Source organism: Aspergillus piperis (assembly GCF_003184755.1).
Source record: "Aspergillus piperis CBS 112811 unplaced genomic scaffold BO85scaffold_22, whole genome shotgun sequence".
NCBI lineage: Eukaryota > Fungi > Ascomycota > Eurotiomycetes > Eurotiales > Aspergillaceae > Aspergillus > Aspergillus piperis.
Genome location: NW_020291612.1, coordinates 460,441 through 478,166, shown reverse-complemented (window position 1 = coordinate 478,166; position 17,726 = coordinate 460,441). Strand labels below are relative to the sequence as shown.

At 51.9% G+C, this 17,726-nt stretch overlaps 6 protein-coding genes across 6 annotated transcripts; 2 read left to right on the top strand and 4 right to left on the bottom strand.

Annotated features, from left to right (window-relative positions):
• Positions 1 to 358: 358 nt before the first annotated feature.
• On the top strand, positions 359 to 1,798 carry BO85DRAFT_151757 (RTA1 domain-containing protein). Its single transcript, XM_025654152.1, has 2 exons — positions 359 to 975; positions 1,032 to 1,798. The coding sequence occupies exons 1-2, from the start codon at positions 641 to 643 to the stop codon at positions 1,657 to 1,659; spliced, it is 963 nt and encodes a 320-aa protein (XP_025511724.1). The 5' UTR covers positions 359 to 640; the 3' UTR covers positions 1,660 to 1,798.
• A 1,355-nt stretch (positions 1,799 to 3,153) lies between these two features.
• BO85DRAFT_503958 (uncharacterized protein) lies at positions 3,154 to 4,485 on the bottom strand (the record flags this gene model as incomplete). Its single annotated transcript, XM_025664270.1, has 2 exons — positions 3,154 to 4,221; positions 4,278 to 4,485. The coding sequence occupies 2 exons, from the start codon at positions 4,483 to 4,485 to the stop codon at positions 3,473 to 3,475; spliced, it is 957 nt and encodes a 318-aa protein (XP_025511723.1). The 3' UTR covers positions 3,154 to 3,472.
• Positions 4,486 to 5,774: 1,289 nt separating this feature from the next.
• Positions 5,775 to 6,777, bottom strand: BO85DRAFT_480970 (acyl-CoA thioesterase). The gene has a single exon (XM_025663038.1). The coding sequence runs from the start codon at positions 6,707 to 6,709 to the stop codon at positions 5,837 to 5,839; it is 873 nt and encodes a 290-aa protein (XP_025511722.1). The 5' UTR covers positions 6,710 to 6,777; the 3' UTR covers positions 5,775 to 5,836.
• A 477-nt stretch (positions 6,778 to 7,254) lies between these two features.
• Positions 7,255 to 8,601, bottom strand: BO85DRAFT_452959 (subgroup IIIi aminotransferase). Its single transcript, XM_025660955.1, has 3 exons — positions 8,497 to 8,601; positions 7,586 to 8,409; positions 7,255 to 7,512 (listed from the first exon to the last, which is right to left on the bottom strand). The coding sequence occupies exons 1-3, from the start codon at positions 8,540 to 8,542 to the stop codon at positions 7,288 to 7,290; spliced, it is 1,095 nt and encodes a 364-aa protein (XP_025511721.1). The 5' UTR covers positions 8,543 to 8,601; the 3' UTR covers positions 7,255 to 7,287.
• An 813-nt stretch (positions 8,602 to 9,414) lies between these two features.
• On the top strand, positions 9,415 to 14,424 carry BO85DRAFT_471766 (canalicular multispecific organic anion transporter 1; the record flags this gene model as incomplete). The annotated part of the gene is made up of 3 exons (XM_025662503.1): positions 9,415 to 9,633; positions 9,701 to 10,232; positions 10,291 to 14,424. The coding sequence occupies 3 exons, from the start codon at positions 9,415 to 9,417 to the stop codon at positions 14,385 to 14,387; spliced, it is 4,848 nt and encodes a 1,615-aa protein (XP_025511720.1). The 3' UTR covers positions 14,388 to 14,424.
• Positions 14,425 to 15,618: 1,194 nt separating this feature from the next.
• Positions 15,619 to 17,356, bottom strand: BO85DRAFT_503950 (cytochrome P450; the record flags this gene model as incomplete). The annotated part of the gene is made up of 2 exons (XM_025664269.1): positions 15,619 to 17,234; positions 17,306 to 17,356. The coding sequence occupies 2 exons, from the start codon at positions 17,354 to 17,356 to the stop codon at positions 15,693 to 15,695; spliced, it is 1,593 nt and encodes a 530-aa protein (XP_025511719.1). The 3' UTR covers positions 15,619 to 15,692.
• Positions 17,357 to 17,726: the final 370 nt, after the last annotated feature.

Sequence of the window (17,726 nt, the reverse complement as noted above, 5' to 3'; positions counted from 1 at the left end):
TGATAGAAAGTGGAGGTCTAGGTGTTAGGGCAAAAAGCGGTCGGTCGATTAACGATAGTAGGATTCAGGCAGCAACAGTTTGGCAGCGTTTTACAGAAAGGTAAATGTAGAATTCTAAAGTTAGGATACCTGAAGCTACTCCGCCTCTGGGTTATATCGTAGCCTAGGGCTGTATACTCGACTACGGCGGTATTCACACCACGTGGGGCTTAGCAGTAAGGCTTATTATGATTGTTTAATCAGGTTAGCCTACGGCCCCTGCAGTGAAGAGCATGAGGCTGTGGTTTACTATTTGTTATGAATTTTGATGCCTATTTTAGAAATTCGATGCCTGTTTTCTTTGTTGCGGTTTAGACGCCCAAGAGTGGCTGTGGTAACATACCCCTGTCGCAGGATTTGCTTACTATACAGTTTCAGCCTATATAGTAAGCAGTTTCGGCCCCAACATCAGATCAACCTCTCACACTGTTCTCAGCATCCTCTGTCCACTGTTTCTTACTCTCAATTCTTACTTCTTACTTCTCTTAAGCTTATCTGGTTGTCTTTTAGCTCGCTTTTCTTCCTTCCTGGTGCCTTTTTCCCCAATCTCCACAACAAATTTTCTTTTCCCTTCTCATATCCACATACCCCATCACTCACCATGACTAACTGCACCACCGATTGGAGCAATGTCACGCTCGCTACCTTCAATCAGACTCTACTCAATGATACCTCATTGTGTACGAAATGCACCTGTCCTCTCGTCCTGGACGGCGAGCAGCTGTCTTGGGTGCGATACTACCCGAACTTGGCGGGCAATGTCCTCTACGCAGCTCTCTTCGGCCTGTTCCTCGTGCTGCAACTTTTCTTTGGCATTCAGCGCAAGACGCGTGGATACATGATCGGCATGACCCTTGGATTGATTCTTGAAGTCTTGGGCTATGTCGGACGCATTCTCCTCCGCTACTCGATGTTCGAATTCTCGTGGTTTTTGATGTGAGTTTCCCTCGACGATAACTTAGCTTGAACATGAAAACTAACAACAATGACAGGTACCTTGTTCCTCTCACCATCGCACCGGCCTTTATCTCCGCAGCCATCTATCTGACCCTCTCGCGGATCATCACAATCTACGGTGCTGAGCACGCCCGCTTCCGCCCCCAGGTCTACACCTACATTTTCATCACTTTCGACATCATCGCCCTGCTGCTGCAAGCCGTGGGTGGTGCCGTCGCCTCCATCGCCGACGCCTACTCGTCCATGCAGGATCAGGGCGTGCACGTCATGGTCGGTGGCCTTGCGTGGCAAGTGGTGTCTCTGTTCATCTTCTCGTGCCTGGCTCTAGATTTCTATCTACGTGTGAACCGTGCTAGTCGCAAAGGAGTCCCGCTCAACCCGGCGTTCGACTCCCTCCGCGCCCAGCGGTCCTTCGAGCCCTGGTTCATTGTCTCTCTGTCTCTGGCCGTCCTGTTCATCTTTGTGCGGAGTGTGTTCCGATGCGCTGAGCTACAGGGTGGATTTGGCGGCGAGTTGGCCAATGAGGAGATTACATTCATGGTACTGGAGGGAGCCATGATGGTGCTGGCTTGTGGGTTGTTGACTTTCTTCCACCCCGGTTTAATTTTGGGGGCTAGGGAGTGGGCGTTGGCCAAGTGGAGTCGCGGCGGTAAGGGGGCTTAGATTAGATTATTTTCTTTGGATGCGGCTGAAGGCTGGGGATTGGGTGGGGGGTGTGACCGGGCGTGATGTGATGAGCTGGTTTACGTGGAAGAGTTTGTTTGCTTCCTTGCGTTCTTGCTTACAGATATTAGGCTTAGGCTTGGCTGGGCTTGGCTTGGGTCTGGCTTGGGTTTGGGTTAATTATTTTGGTTTTGTTTATCAGCCTTGCAGGTTGTTTGTGGGAAGGGGATGAGTGAATGACAGCTCAGAACCGAGTGTCATGAAAGGGCTAGACCCACTCATCGGAAGAGATACCTTTTTGATTTTGTTGTACTCACGATTAGACCGGACTTACCATGGAAAATGCGTTGGATACATGTTCTGATAATGAGATAAGAAATGGAACAAAAATCTTCCAACATGATCAACAACTCTTGAACCGAGCTTCTCGGGGAAATTAAGAGTCGATCAGTGGAAAATTCCGTGGCATGAAAGTCTTACCTAAGAGGAGTCGGGGAACGGAATCTCCTGTCAGCAATCTGACACCCACTAATGCACGGTCCAAGCTACTCCAGGCATAGAGGACGTCGATCATCGCACGTATACGAAGTATGGATCCAGTTGTTGGTTGCCAGTTGAACTAACTTCCAAGGTATCATTCCCCTAGCAGAGGCTCGGGCGTTCTCTGAGGCTCTTTTCTAAGAAGTGTTTCCCAACACGCTATGCCACGACACTTTCGCCCCCAAGCAAACCTCTAAAATAAATGCGTGAGAATACGAATGCTAAGACGGCCCCCATGTTACGACCAGTAAATCCCCGCGTGGGACGGATGATTTCCATAATCCATAATAAACGGATGCTAACGTATGTGCGGGTGGTGCCGTTGGCCCGTAAATTACTGGGGTTGGTAAGGCTGACCGTCGGGTATTGATTGACTCTGAGGCTGAGGCACTCCTTTGTTCCGCCCGGAGTGAACCTGACTCGTTGGCTTGTCTTTGGGGGATGTTGATCAATCTACGCAGTAACGTGGTCATCGCAGTTTCTTTAGTGATAGGGATGCGGATAATTATTATTGTACTATCTAATGTTAGTATTTCACATTTGTTTAGATGAATTGACTCCTTCCAAGTTCTATAGTAGTGCTGCTTTTCGAGGGTTGTGATGAGGTGGTTGTTAGGGCTCGTCGGAAAATATATATCTTCATGAATCTCAAGTTGACTCAACAAGTCATCATACTTAGACTGCTAGTTTAACATTATTACCTAGCATAACGACAACACGAACCTTCGGCTTAGTTCTGAATAGGACAGTCTCACGAGTCTAATGAGCTTGCTAGTTTCTATTATGACTATTGGTTAAGCAAATCGACTTTGCTCGGGGAAGAGTGAGATTATCTCAAGGTCCGTGCACTTGGAGTCGCTAGGCGGTGTAACTTATCAGTCGTGTACTATTATTAGTCTATCTTGGAAGTGACAAGTAACCGCCAATCAGAAACAACCTTCATTGTTGGAAACCAGGCCAGCCATAGTTGGGTATTTGTAGTCTAATCAATCAGATCTGCCGCTAGAAATCAAACCGGGAGGACGCCTTCGCCAATGGACCACACGAAGATACCAAGACAAGCCATATGGACAAAGAACTCTGATGAACAGAAAAAGGAAAAATATTAACACATCGCATGACTGCGATCAGTGGGTATCTTGGCGGTCGGTTCCTGTCACAGACCAGAAATTCCGCCCCTTCTTGGTGTAACTAACCAAGCCCCTATGCAATTAATTGCTTCGGGCTTTGTGCGTTTCGCTCGGATTTTGTCCGACGCAGCCACGTGGATATGCTACAATCCCGCGTCCGCACCGTGTTCAATGAGCAGTTTCATCATGTCTGTCCGCCCCGTAATAACAGCTCGTTGGAGTGGTGTGTAGCCCGCCCGGTCTCGCACATTCACCGATATGGGATATGTCAATAGCAACAATTGGAGAGTGTCAATTGTGCCGCGCGAGATGGCGATATGGATTAAGGGCTCGTCGGCCTCTGGATCACGGCTGGACAGGGAACAGCCCGAGGCGATTCGCCGTTGCGTGTCGGACATGTTGCTTGGCATTGAGCGGAGCATAGGGTCGACGTTGGGCGGCGATGGGGGCGGGAAAGGATAGTAGACATCGGACTCCAGCCATCGCATCGCGTTCTGGGCGCTCGCTGTCGAGGCCATCGTCGAAGGTGATGCAGAGGCCGGCATACTTGTGACAGTCGCTGTAATGTCTTTGGTTTTATCGAAGCAGTTGGTGAAGTCGTGGTCGAGGTCCGTCGGCCAGCTCAGTCCGTCGCCCAGCATCTCCTGGTCTGGAGACGGGAAATATGTACTCGGGGGGTCGCGGGGACCAGGAGAGACGCTGCTAGTACTGACTTGAGACGAGGCTCGCGTGGGACGGTCGTCCCCGTCGCTGGTACTGGCGCTCGCGCTGATGCTGCCGCTATTGCTGCTATCTTTGGGGGTGCTGCTGTTGCTGTTCATGGCTTCTTGAAGGTTTTTGACTTGGCTTTTGAGGAGCTCGACCTCTTTCGTGCGGTCGCGCATGTTTCGGCCTGGTAGAGAGCGTTAGCTATGCTACCTGTGAGTAGCGAGTAGAGGATGTACTCACGGTATGCCCGTTGTGCTAGACGGTTCTGAATCCTCCTCCGCTCAGCGGCATCAGGGAGATCCTCCCAGCTCTCGCCCGGCTTCATCAAGTCGGTGTATGAATTATGCTTGGGACGTCCAGATGGTCGGCGAGTATCAACGACCACGGGCAAAGTAGTTCCGTTTGACCCTACCAGAGGGTTCTGCTGTTGTTGCTGTATTTGATTCATTTTTTTTTCTCCCTAGTTACCTATCCAGACCTGATATGGACAAAAGAATTGGACGTAGATATACATGATGAAGGGATAGAAATAGGAGGTGCCCGGTCCACTTTTAAACTTTGCTCTGCCCCGGATCTCTCAGACCACATGGCGATTTTCGAAACTGGCCAAGACGGGCGGCGGCATGGCACGCCTCAAGTCATCATGGCAAGGCTGGCTTGTGGTTGGGGGCTTCAAACTTGTAGGAACCCTCTATGAAATGAGCCCTACACTGATCTCTCTCTCACACGCTTGGGTGCGAGACCAACTGTCGTGTCACAGCCCCCTCCCTTATTTTACCATCTTTCATTACGGTACCGACCGTCCCCCGCTTTCTTCTACTCACAACCCATTGCACGGACCCCGTAATACCACCATATATCTGACACGAAGAAAAGTATGGATTGCGGTAGAAGGACCAAGCAACTTGGGATCTTCGTCAGCCATGCAAGATGGCACTTCGAAACAGTTGTTAGTACAAAGATTGGCAACGCTAATCTATGTTTGATGGGATCTAAGCCATGCTCTACCGTCTTCCGGGTTGTTTCAGAATAGGTTTTCGCCCCAAGGACCTGGTTAACCTTTGGGTGGGATGGAACATGTCAGTGCAATTCTGGGGCCGTGGCAGATTTACTACTACTGTGATTACTACTCAGATGAGGGCTTTTTCTAAGCATCATACAAACATCCTATGATGATGGGTTTCACCTCTCGTCTGTTGTTAGTATTACTATTACTTTAGCTGTTGCTGCTGCAGCTATTATTGTTCTTGTTGGTGAAGAACCTTCTTTGCATATCATGTCAGCTCTCCCACCCACGTGGTTCCTCTCGTCGCAAGCTTGTCTGGATCAGACAACGTGGCTGTGGAATACGGGGGTCGTATTACGTCTTGGATGAATTTGCTTCAGCTGGAAAGGACTGTCTATACGTAAAGTCGGATGGTAGAGCGATTTGGGGGCCATGGAGACGATTGATGGGCAGTTGTGGTGGTTGGTGCTTCAGCTGGGGATCAGACCGCGAAGGATGCGTGATGGTTGACTTGCCGTGCCGACAACTTCATCTCTAGATCTCTACTGTGACAACCTGGTCTCAATTGCAAATAAGTATCACGGAAGGCGAATAGAAATTCGTTGTAATACCGAACCGAAGGCTTAGCTTCAGTCGCATATTCTCTGCATACTATCTATGAAACAACAAGAAAAAGCAATAGCAACAACATGTCTCGAACTGCTGCACCCCGCAACCTACATTCCGTCCGTGTTCCCAAGCAAGCAAAATGTGCTCCTTTTCCACATAACCCATCGCCATGGGTGCCATGTGGTTACAGCATGCATTCTCCGATGAACTCCATCGCAGACCAAATCATATTTTGCACACGGTCTGCAGGCCAGACCTCTTCATCCTTCGGCTGGATTCTAGCATCGATGCTCCTGCAATTCTTACTCTCCTCTCCTACCAGCGAAACCCCCTCTTTCTCCTCAACATTGCTGACAGACCTATCTCCATCATCATGAGTAATGCCATTATCATCATCATCAACCAACAATCCCGCCAGCTTAAAGACCTCCACAGGAGGCACAGTAACCCTCCCAGCCTTAACCACATACCGACTGACCAGCACAGCCAACACCCCCCTGCGGAGGTTCCAATCCGTCAACACGGCCGTGGGCCCTCCATCAAGGTCCACCTCTCTCAGTCCCTTATACACTTCCCTCCTCAAGAAATACGTAACCGTCCACAGCGAGCGCTGATCCCACGCCAGGATCCGAGTAGTCACGCAATAGCGCTGAAAGGGGCGAATTTCACGCAGGAACCGCGCCTGCACTGCAGCTAGCATAGGCATTCCGCCTAGCGATGCCAAGGCCGGCCCAAGGAGGCGACTGAGGAGGCGGGCGCGGCTGAGATCCGCATCTGTGAAGAAAGTGCTGTTGCTCTTGTGTAGGTTGAGGTCGATTTCCGGCAGGGGGCAGTGGGTTTGGCTTGTGTGGGGGCGGAAGAGGCTGGGTAGGGCTGGATAGAAGAGATTGGGAGTGTTGATTGGGTGCGGCGATACGAGCTCTTTGGGGCGCTGAGCGTTGCGGGGTTGCAGGATTCGGTAAAGGGAGGGGAGGAGCTGGAAGGAGTAGACGAGTGGGAGCGATTTAGCATTGAAGAAGAGGATCAGGATGAGTATTGAAAAGAGGAAGAGAAGCATTGTGATTGCGTATGGATGCTCGTGCTGATGGAGTTGCAATGGGACGAGTGGTATGAGGTAAAATGAGGTGGTCTGTTGAATGGATGAGAGGCTAAGTTTGGAAGGATGATTCTGTACTTTGGACTAGTTATAGTGTGTTAGTTCTAGGAGGCTAATTACTTGAGTGATTACTACGCTGGTGGTAGTCAGCTGCGTGGTAGGCTTCCTTGGGGCCAATTCGGGGGTTTACTGGATGCTGAGGAGTAAGAACTAAGAAGTAGGAAGTGGTCTGAGATTAAGGATGCTAATTTTGGTTCATAATCTGCAGCTTGTGGTAGGCGGTGAAACAGTGAACGACAAACACGAACCAACAATGGCTCCTATCGGGGAAAACACCATGTGGTTGGCATGCTTTGATCATGTTGGTCCCACGTGGAGACGTTTTGGTCGATGTTGGTGTTTCATCGTCTACCCGTTCGGTAAATCCTAAACATTCTACAGTCGATCTCCGTAACCAAGCCTTGTTTAGCCACCATTTTAGTGTTCGTGATTAACTTTAAAAATCCTTTCTATGTCTAATTCTCAAGTATCCAGTACACTCAAAAACCCGTGACCTCAAAACACCAATCCTCACGGTCTGGTGCCTGTCCCTTTTGTATCGCGCGCATGCTGCGAGCAAGATCACACAGCTTCCCATCTCCAGTCGCCTGGAAAACATACTTTTCGCCCGTTGACAACCGATCGATGGAAGCAATGGGCACCGCGGCGGCGGCAGTTCCAACGGCAATGACTTCATCTAGCTCCCCTAGTGAAGAGAAAGGGAGCTGATGTGAGATCTGTCAGCCCACCCGATCGCCAGGAATAAACCAAACTGGAGACAGACACGATAATACTTACCGGAGATTTATCCACCCTCCAGCCCTTGCTCTTGGCAAGGACCTGTAGACTCGAGCCGGTGACGCTCTCGATCGCATTCTCCGACTCCGGCACGACCAGCACATCCTGGCCGTCCACGACCTTATGGCCCAAGAATCCACTCGTGGCAAATTCTTCCACGAGGGAATGCGTCTCACTGTCAAGATGCAGCGTGATATGATAACCCATCTTCTGCGCCTTCCCCGCGTGGCGCCATACAGGGGCGTAATTCCCTCCGACCTTAAACCGACCCATTCCTCGTGGCGCCGCCCGATCAAATTCCTCGCATACCAAGCCCTTGATCCCCTGCATTCCGTGGTATGCCCGCGCCGGGTGGCAGTACACCGCAAAGATGCTCTCCTCACATGGACCTAAGGGTAAGCCATCCGACGCCCCGAACAGGACTGGTCGGATGTACAAGAATCCCTCGGCGTCGAGTGGGGGTACATACTCCGCGTTGGCAGCCACCGCGAGGCGGATGCACTCGAGGAAGAGATGCTCTGGGACCGGAGGCAGACAGACGGCGTCAGCAGAGCGGGCCATGCGCGCGGCGTGGAAGGTGGGTCGAAAGACGGCAATGGTTTCTTCTGCTTCCTGGGAACCATGACGGTGGCGGCGGCGGCGCATTGCCTTCAACCCCTCGTAACATTGTTGGCCGTAGTTGAGGCCCGGGCAAAGACCGGAGATGGAGATCTGGTTTCCTGTCACGAGAGACGGGGAGGTCCAGGATTGGGTGGATTGATGGAAGCGGAGCTCGACGTGGCCGTTGACGGGAAGATGTTTGGTCATGTCCAAGTTTGCCCAGTCTGAGTTTGTCATTAGTCCATGAAATCAATTGCGTGCAGGGTGGCTGTGGTTGGAGGAGGGGACAGTGGGGGATTCTTAGTGCTCACCAAGGCCCGCCTTGGGCGCGGGAGGGAATGGCGAAAGTGATCCCATGGTGTTTGGTTGGGTGAGGTATTTGGGGAGGGGGGTGAGATTGATGAAGTTAATCTGAATGGATGATGACGATATTTGATCCTGCTTCCATCCTTTTATTTCTTTATATATCTAGGTTCTTTTGAGGACGTCTTAGTCGGGTCCAAGTCATCAAGTCTGGGGGATTTACTGGGTCGATGCTCATTACGTGCGTAGTAAGCAAGAAACCAGTAAAGCCGCCGGGGCTGTGGGCACAGGCATTGAAATTCCTCGTCAGAGTACCTTCATGATTGGCTGTTCAGGTGAATGTGATGAGTCTAGTAAACTAGCTAATATTAGCCCTGGTTGCAGAACTGTTACCTCGTGTTCTGGAATTAGTGGATAAACCCCCGCAATCCTTCTAAGCAAACAATATAATCACAACACTGCCCCAATGACCTTGGGGTAGTAACCACACAATAAACTGACTAAAAGCCAGCACTTCTAGTAATTGGTTTGGAAGATTAATCTCATTTAACTGTTATTATTAGCGTTGTTTTTCAAGTTTCAGTGTTCCAGAACAGTCAGCGCATGATTCTAGGGCATTACTGTAGACGGTTAGTGTCACCGCCGCCCACTCTATCTTACGCTTATTTCTTACTATTCAACCATGACCACGTTTTTGACATGGCTTTTTTCCCCACTAAATATTGCTTACTACGCATAAGATTCACTGCATAGTAAGTTGAACCCTTACAGAACGTCACGCGATGGATCCGGTTCGTAGCCATCCATCCACAGCCTCTGTGACAAGCAAGCAAATTGCCGATCAAACATAGCTAGATCATGTAGGAAAAGACCTATCTCTCTCCACTTCATGCACATAGAATTTTCTACAGGGGTAGCTCAACACCATGGGCGCTCAAGCATCCAAATGTCCGGTCAATGTCGAGACGGGGTTTGGCCCCGCCGCCGACTGCTATGATGGTTTCGACTTCACTTTGCTATTCGAGGAATCTATCCTCACTCTTGTGCCTGCGGGTATCACATTATTCCTTTTACCTTTGTTTCTGTTGCGATTGAAGAATGAAGAGAGGAAAGTGGTGGAATCGTGGCATCATGTGGCTAAACTGGTATGACATCTGCCCCTTTGACGATAACGCAAGGAGACAGGACTAACCTTATTCACAATGAATTTAGGCTGGCTGGTTTGCCATATCAACAGTTACGCTCGTGCTGGTAGCTTTAACCGCCAGCAAGGGCCCAACGACACGGACATCAATTGCGGCTAATGTTGTTGTTTTGCTACTGGAGATTGGACTCACGTTTTTGTCGCACTGGCAACATGTTCGCAGCGTGCGTCCATCAGGACTGCTGGTACAGTACCTGGCTCTGACGCTGATATTCGATGCCGCGCGCTGTCGTACTCTCTGGGGGGTACAGTCAGGCGATAAGGTGGCCGTTGTGCTAAGCATCGCCGTCGGTATCAAAGCCGTTCTGTTCGGCCTGGAGGCGGCCGAAAAGCGAGGCATCTTGCTAGACAAGTTCAAGTTTCTGCCTTTTGAAGCCACCGCCGGCGAGTTGAATCTGTGGTTCTCGTGGTGGTTGAATCCAATCTTCTTCCGGGGATTCAAAAAGCAGTTGTCGATGGACACTTTATTTGATGTCGATCCTAGCTTGAAGGCAAATGACAAAGAAGATGGGGATACTTTGGCGGAAATGTGGAAGTATTGTGAGTTTTGCCTTTGTTCATTCATCCACAAATTGGAACAAATCTGACCACTCTCTAGGGAAAACCAAACTCCGCAATCCACCCCTGCTGCTGATTTGTCTCGTGCATGCCCGAGTGCCACTGTTGAAGTCCATCCTGCCACGTCTCGCCCAGATTGCCTTCACCGTTGCGCAACCGTTTATCCTACAACGTACGCTAAGTTACATTGAAAACGACGGGTACGAGAACCGGTCATCCGTCGGCACAGGGCTTATCGTGGTCTACGTGATTGTCTACATTGGCATCGCGGTGACGACTGCCCTAGCGCAGCACTGGACCTTCCGGATGATCACACGAATGCGCGCGGGACTAGTCGACTTGATCTACCGACACACGCTGGAGATGATCCCCACAGCACTCGATGGCGCCGATGCAGTGACGCTAATGAGTACCGACGTGGAGCGCATCACCAGCGGCCTTCGCACGTTTCCGGAGCTCTGGGCCAACCTCATCCAGATGGGCATTGCCATCTGGCTTCTGGCCGGCATGCTTGATCTCGCCGTCCTCGGTGCCTCCGCCGTTGCCGTTGTCTCCACTGGCTTGGCCATCTGGGTCGCCACTGGTGCAGGTATCGCCCAGAAGGCCTGGCTGGACCAGATCCAGTCGCGCGTCGCCGCGACAGCTAGTATGCTTGGTGTTATGAAGGCAGTTAAGATGACGGGACTGACGCAGCCATTGGGCGATAAGATCCGGCAGCTGCGCGAGGAGGAAGTCAAAGCGTCGTCTACGTTTCGGTTGATCTTGGTGAAACTCGTCACCCTGTCCAATGTCTCCGAGGCGATGAATCCAGTCGCCGCGTTCGGCTTGTATATCCTCTTACAGCGGTTCCAAGGCTATGCGGTTATGAGTACGTCCCTGGTGTTGACTTCCTTGGTGCTCCTTCAGTTGTTGCTCGTGCCGCTGGCAATGCTTATTGACAGTCTTGCCGGGTTTGTGGGTGCATTGGGATGCTTTCGCCGTATTCAGGACTATCTGGGACAAGAGACCAAGGTCGACGGGGAGAAAGCTCGTGCTGCTACCGGCGGATCGAGTAGTAGTAGTGAAGTGGAGAGCCTTGCGCGTCGAGAGAGACGGCGGACAATTCCTAGCTTGGTCTTGCCAACTATTGAGGTCGCCGAGTTCCGGTTTAGTTGGCTCTTGGCCGATTATTCTGGAGAACAGGGGCGAGCGTCCAGGTTCTTGGGAGAGGAAAGAGGAGGAATTGGTGGAGGTATTGGGCCAGGCAATGCGGGCCGTGTCGTTTCAGGTGTTGGTTCGATGAGATCCGCGCGAAGTCGCCGACGCACGCGACGCATCATCCCCGAGCCAGTGATTGAGTTTAAGAAGGTGTCAGCCGGGTGGAAGGACGGGATGGTCGTTCTCCGGGACATGTCGTTCAAGGTACCTCGGGGCCAACTAACGATGGTCGTTGGGTCCGTGGGATCTGGTAAATCGACGCTGTTGTATACACTCTTGCGTGAGACCAAGGTTTCTGCGGGCTCGATCATCGGGTCTCTGGACGAAGCGGCGTTTTGTTCGCAGTCGCCCTGGGTAATCAATACCACGGTACAGCAGAACATCACAGGCGACTTCGCGTTGGATCCGCGATGGTATGCGACTGTGGTGCAAGCGTGCGCGTTGAGTCTCGACTTGGCGCAGCTCCCACAAGGAGACCAGACGATCGTGGGGAGTTCGGGCATTGGCCTCAGTGGTGGTCAGCAGGTGCGCATCTCCCTCGCTCGCGCCATCTATTCGCGTAAACGTACGATTGTGCTGGACGACATCCTGAGTGGTCTCGACGCAACCACAGAGAAGTACATCTTCTCCTCCCTCTTCGGCCGCCATGGACTTCTCGCTCGCCACGGCGTGACTGTCATCCTGGCCAGCCACGCTGTTCACTTCCTCCCCGAAGCCGACTACATTCTCGCCTTGGGCCCCAAAGGCACCATCGTCGAGCAAGGAACCTTCACCGACTTGGCCCGGCGGTCCCATGGCGGGTATATTCGGGGACTGGAAGTCCGCGAGCGTCAAGCAGCCCACCACAAGCCCCAAGAAAGCAGCGCCACACTCGAAACGATCCCCGACAACGAATCCCAAGCTGTGCTCCCAAGTATGGATATGAACGAAATCCCAGCCCGCGATTGGTCAGTGTATGCCTACTACGTGGAGTGCTTTGGCTGGCCGCGACTGGCTTTCTTCATTTTCATCAGCGCGATATTCGGGTTTGTGATCGTCTTCTCGCAAGTATGGGCTGAGTGGTGGGGGAACCACAATACCAAGTACCCCAACGACAAGGCCGGATACTACTGGGGCATTTACTTCGTACTTGGCCTGATGGCCACCCTATCCCTGGTCACGGGGTGTACTTTCTTCGTCATGGCCCTGGCTCCCCGCGTGGCACGGACTATCCACACACGACTCCTTCAGACCGTCCTCCAAGCCCCGATGTCCCTCTTCTACACGACGGATAAGGGCTCCTTGACCAACCGGTTCAGCCAAGACCTCGAACTTATCGATCTTGAGCTCCCCGTCTCGGTAGTGCAAACCACGATGATCCTGTGCATCATCCTCGCCCAGACTATACTTATGGCCGTCACTTCCAAGTACCTTGGCGCCGCACTACCCTTCATCCTGGCCACCGTGGCCGGTCTGCAGGTTTTCTACCTCCGCACCTCACGCATTCTCCGTCTCCTCGACGTGGAGGCCAAAGCCCCGCTGTTCTCCCACTTCCTGGAAACCCTATCCGGGCTCGTCACCATTCGAGCCTACGGCTGGCAGGAGGCGTATACGCGACGGAATCTGCATAAAATCAACGAGTCCCAGAAACCATTTTATGCGTTACTGTCGGTGCAGCAGTGGCTCGGGCTGATGCTAGACCTGGTGGCGGCAGGAATAGCGGTGGTGCTTGCTACAATCGCGGTCAAGACCAAGGGGTCAACGGATTCCGGGCTGATCGGCCTGGCATTGATTAACATTGTCGGGTTCGGTAGCGCCATTAAAAAGCTCATTGTTTTCTGGGCGCAGTTGGAGACGAGTGTCGGGGCGGTAAGTCGCGTGAGATCCTTTGTTGGCCGGGTAGGTAGTGAACATAAGGATGGTGAAGCGGGAGAGGGGAGCGTTGGGCCAAATTGGCCCGAAAGGGGAGGGCTAGTGTTTGATGCAGTCGTTGCTTCTTATTCTTCTTCTGGTGATGGCGAGGATGGGGATGAAGAGGAAGAGGTGGAGCCGGTATTGAAGGGAATTTCGTTGCGGATTGAACCGGGCCAGCGAATTGGAGTTTGTGGACGGAGTGGCAGTGGGAAGAGCAGTCTCGTTGCTACCCTGTTTCGAATGTTGGAGATGGGCTCTGGGAGGATTATCGTCGATGGTGTGGATTTAGCTACGGTCAGTCGCGATCTCGTGCGCGAGAGGATTATTGCTATCCCTCAAGATGCATGTCTCCTGCCTGGATCGGTGAGGTTCAATCTGGATCCCAGGGAAGAAAGGACGGATGAGGAGATCATGGATATTCTACGTGAAGTCGGGCTCTGGGAGGTGCTTTTGGAGCTTGTTGAGGCGGAGGAGAAGAAGGATGAGGTTCAGGAGAAGATTGCCGCTCCTGGTGATACTCCACCTCCACTTCCTATCAAAAACAGCGATGTTCTTAACGCCCCCATGCCCACCACCGCCATCTCCCACGGTCAACGCCAGCTCATCTGTCTCGGCCGTGCTGCCCTCCGTCGCTCGACAATCCTAGTCCTCGACGAGCCTACGGCCGCCGTGGACGTCGAGACCGATGCCATGATGCAGCGGATCATCCGGTCACGCTTCGCCAGCCATACTATCATTACCGTGGCTCATCGACTGGACACAATCATGGATTTTGATCGTATCGCCGTGATTGATGCAGGCCGGTTGGCCGAGTGGGGTACGCCCAAGCAGTTAGTGACTGGAGACACACTGTTCCGGAGGTTGTATCGGGATATGCATGGTGAGGTGGATGAGGACGAGGCTTGTCCCGCCTACGAAGATCACTATGATCATAACGAGGTGGATGAGGAAGATGGCGACTACAGCTCTGCCATGGAGACAACAACTTCGGCAGAGACTCAGACGGGGACGGTGGTTGTGGATGAGCAGTTGAATACCTGGATTTAATTGTTGTATTCGTGTTTGTCAATTCTTTAGAGCGTGGTTATGGTTATTGTAATTTTATCTAGAGTAGTATATACTTCACAGCGCATGCAGTTTTCTTAATGGCTACATACAAATCCAGCCTCCCATAATATAGTGTAGACTTCATTTCTGTGCCGAGGCAACGCATAAAGAATACATAAGTGTTCCTCTACAGTATGCGCTAGTTGAAGGAGATATTCTGTCGCCTCTTCATTCTGATGCAAATCTCAGTTTGGAAGGAATCTGTCCCTCGCTGATTTGTGGAATCAAGCTTCCCTTCATTTTACCAGATGCCCATGGCTGAGAACACAGAGATCGAGTAGGCAACCTACCCTCGCCAAATTGTGAAAGACCTTTCGATTGCGACGTATCGAAGTCCGTCGCCCCAAAACAGCCTTGTCGGAAGCCTCTACCAGCAGCACAGCCTCCTCTTCACATGGGGGCCGAATATTGCGTCATAAACGAAGAATAAGGGAACAGTCAGGAAGTAATCATCACCGTTGCAATTATCACACTAATGATTATCGTAAGCTCGTAATAGATCCATCTCAATTCATATACTAGTAATCGGATGGGTGAAGATCGCTGCTTATCCCACCTCCTGTCGATCTTCAGGTTCAGGGACCGGTCCACGTGGATGCCACGCGAGATGGGTTCAACCTTAAGGATCAGATTACTATTGCTTACTAAAAGTTTGAGAATGTCATTCTGGTCGATAACTTGTCGCTAGGGTCTTACTCGAAAAGCACCGTATGTTGTTTCATCTTGTTGCTAGTAAATTCTGGAATATTCTTCGTTGGTTTGCAGTGTAGGTTCGGGAGCTGAGGATTACCTGTCTAATTGTAGATGCCGTACTGTACTGTGTGGCAGTAGATAGCTTAGGCCGGATGTACTTACATGTTGTACACTCTTTTTCTAACGAGAACTGCGAAATTTGGTGCCATTGTAGTAGGTAGAGCGTGTACTCGGATATTTATTATGAAACCAGACCGTGACCACAATCCTGGCTACACAATGTATTCATACTTGCTACCATGTTCGGTCTCTGAATCAAGATATGTAGAAACAAAACGAGATCTATTCAAGAGATAGTGTAATCCAGGTATAGACAGCCAAAATGAAGGATATATAAAACTCCGCGAATCTCCAAACACACAAAAACCACTCCTTGTGGCTTTGGTTAAGCCAAGACCACTTGCCTCACTTTGCACTAAATTTACAGACCCTGTTCCCAACCATTATGCAACATAAAGAAAAAAGGTAGAATAAATGAATGAAAGAGAAACATTAAGCAGACATATCGCGCCTGGAAAACCGCAGCCAGGGCCCATGCTTCTGACCGGTGATGTGTTCGTGCAACTGGTACTCGTTCTCACGGTGTCGCCCGTGCTCCGCCCCAGGTACTCCGCGACCGACCTTGCTCATGGGTCCCTCAGCGAATTGGAAATCCCCAAGATACAACACAGTGGCCACCGTGGTCATCAGCTCGTGGTAGGCCAAGCTGCGACCAAGACAGCCGCGCATACCCAGCGAGAAGGGGTTGAAGACGAGTCTCGCCCGCTTGACGCTGCCAGTTCCATCATCCTCGAGCCATCGCTCCGGTCGGTAGATGAAGGGATCCGCATAGTACCGCTCATCGTGGTGGATGGCATACAGTGGAACCGCAACCGTCACACCTCCGGGGATGTAAACGTCGCCGACAGTCAACCCACCCGGCAGAACTTCTCTCGTCAGCGCCGCACCGTTAGGGGGACTCATGCGCAGGGCTTCATCAATACAGGCCCGCAGGTAGCTACACGATGAGAGCTCCGGGCCTGAGAGAACTTCCTCGGGACCCAGTGTCTTGCCCGCGAAAACCTGACGCACTTCCTTCGCGGCTTTCTCATACGCATAGCGGTTATCCGCCAGGTAGAACAACGTCGCCGCGATCGCCGTCGAGGTAGTGTCGGATCCGGCCACCACTAGCGTTGTGCTTTCACTGACCATCTCCGACGCCGTGAATCCCTCACCCGTGTCCGGGTCCCGGGCCTTGGCTAGCGAGCTGTAGATATCATCCCGGGGCTTGCATGGGTCCAATGCGTCGGGCGCCCACTTGCCCAGGGCGCGATTAGCGCGCTCGCGAACAGCGCGCACGACGAACCGGAGGAAGCGGTTGCGGGCGATGAGGGCGTCGCGGAAGAAGATGGCGTCGACGGCGCGCCAAGCTGCAATAATAGGCATATACGCGAGCACGGACATGCGCACATTCGACTTGTCAATCACCTCGGGCATGTAGCGGAACTTTTCGCGACCAAGCAGGTTGTAGCTTGCACTGAAGACCAGGTCTGACATTAGGTCAAAGGTGAGGTAGCCGCACCACTCGGCCATGTTCATCGGCTCGCCCAGCTCGCCAGAGCGCGCCGGGAGCACGGCTTCGCAGAATTTGCGTACGTGCACTGCGATGCGCGGGTCCATGCCGCGCTGGGCCTTCTCAGATAGCGCGGTTGAGACGATTCGCCGACGCCGAAGGTGATCGTGTCCTCCGCGCAAGCTGAACGTGCTGCCTACGCTGCCGGCTTGGAGGACTTGGTAGTGAGGGCTCTTTACTACTGAGGCGTACGCCTTCGTCGAGTAAATGGCGTGCAGCGCATCTGCGTTGCGGATGAAGACCGAGTTGGGCATGTAGCGCACGAAGTCGCCGTGTTTCTCGTGCAGTCGCCACATGTCGAGGTGGGCGTCGCCTAGCCAGGAGTGGTAGGCACCGTAGCCATCTGTAAGGCGAGCCCAAATTGGACCAGGAAATTTTGCTAGAGGGTGGAGGAAGAGGAGGTAGATCATTCTTCCAAGGACCTGCTGGGACGTTAGTTATGGACATTGAGAGAGGATGGTAAACTCCGCCAAGAGGGAGATCGTGCTCGTACCAAGAGTGTTGCGCCGCCCGCGGCTGCAAGTAGGATGTTTTGAATCGACATGACTGCTTTCCTGTGTGAGGCAGAAGATTTTGAGATGTAACGAGTGAAAGAAGATTGTGAAACTGGCGATTTTCAGTTTCAGAACTGGGCCTTTTCAAATGCCATGCATTTCCCACGTGGGAGTAGAGTGCCCCTGCATATGGATCGGCCAGGGCACTTCCTTATAAGGGGCCCGTAAGCACAGTATCAGATTGCTGACGATCGATTACTTTGAAGTTTGACATGTCGTGGGATAATCTGGTATCAGAGGTGGTATAGTAATCAAATAGTAAGCATATCCGAGACATGAGATGATGGGATGGAGGCGCATCGCGATGTCTGTTTCAACCAGGACCTAAACTCTCGTCAGGAATCAGTGGAGCACGGTGGT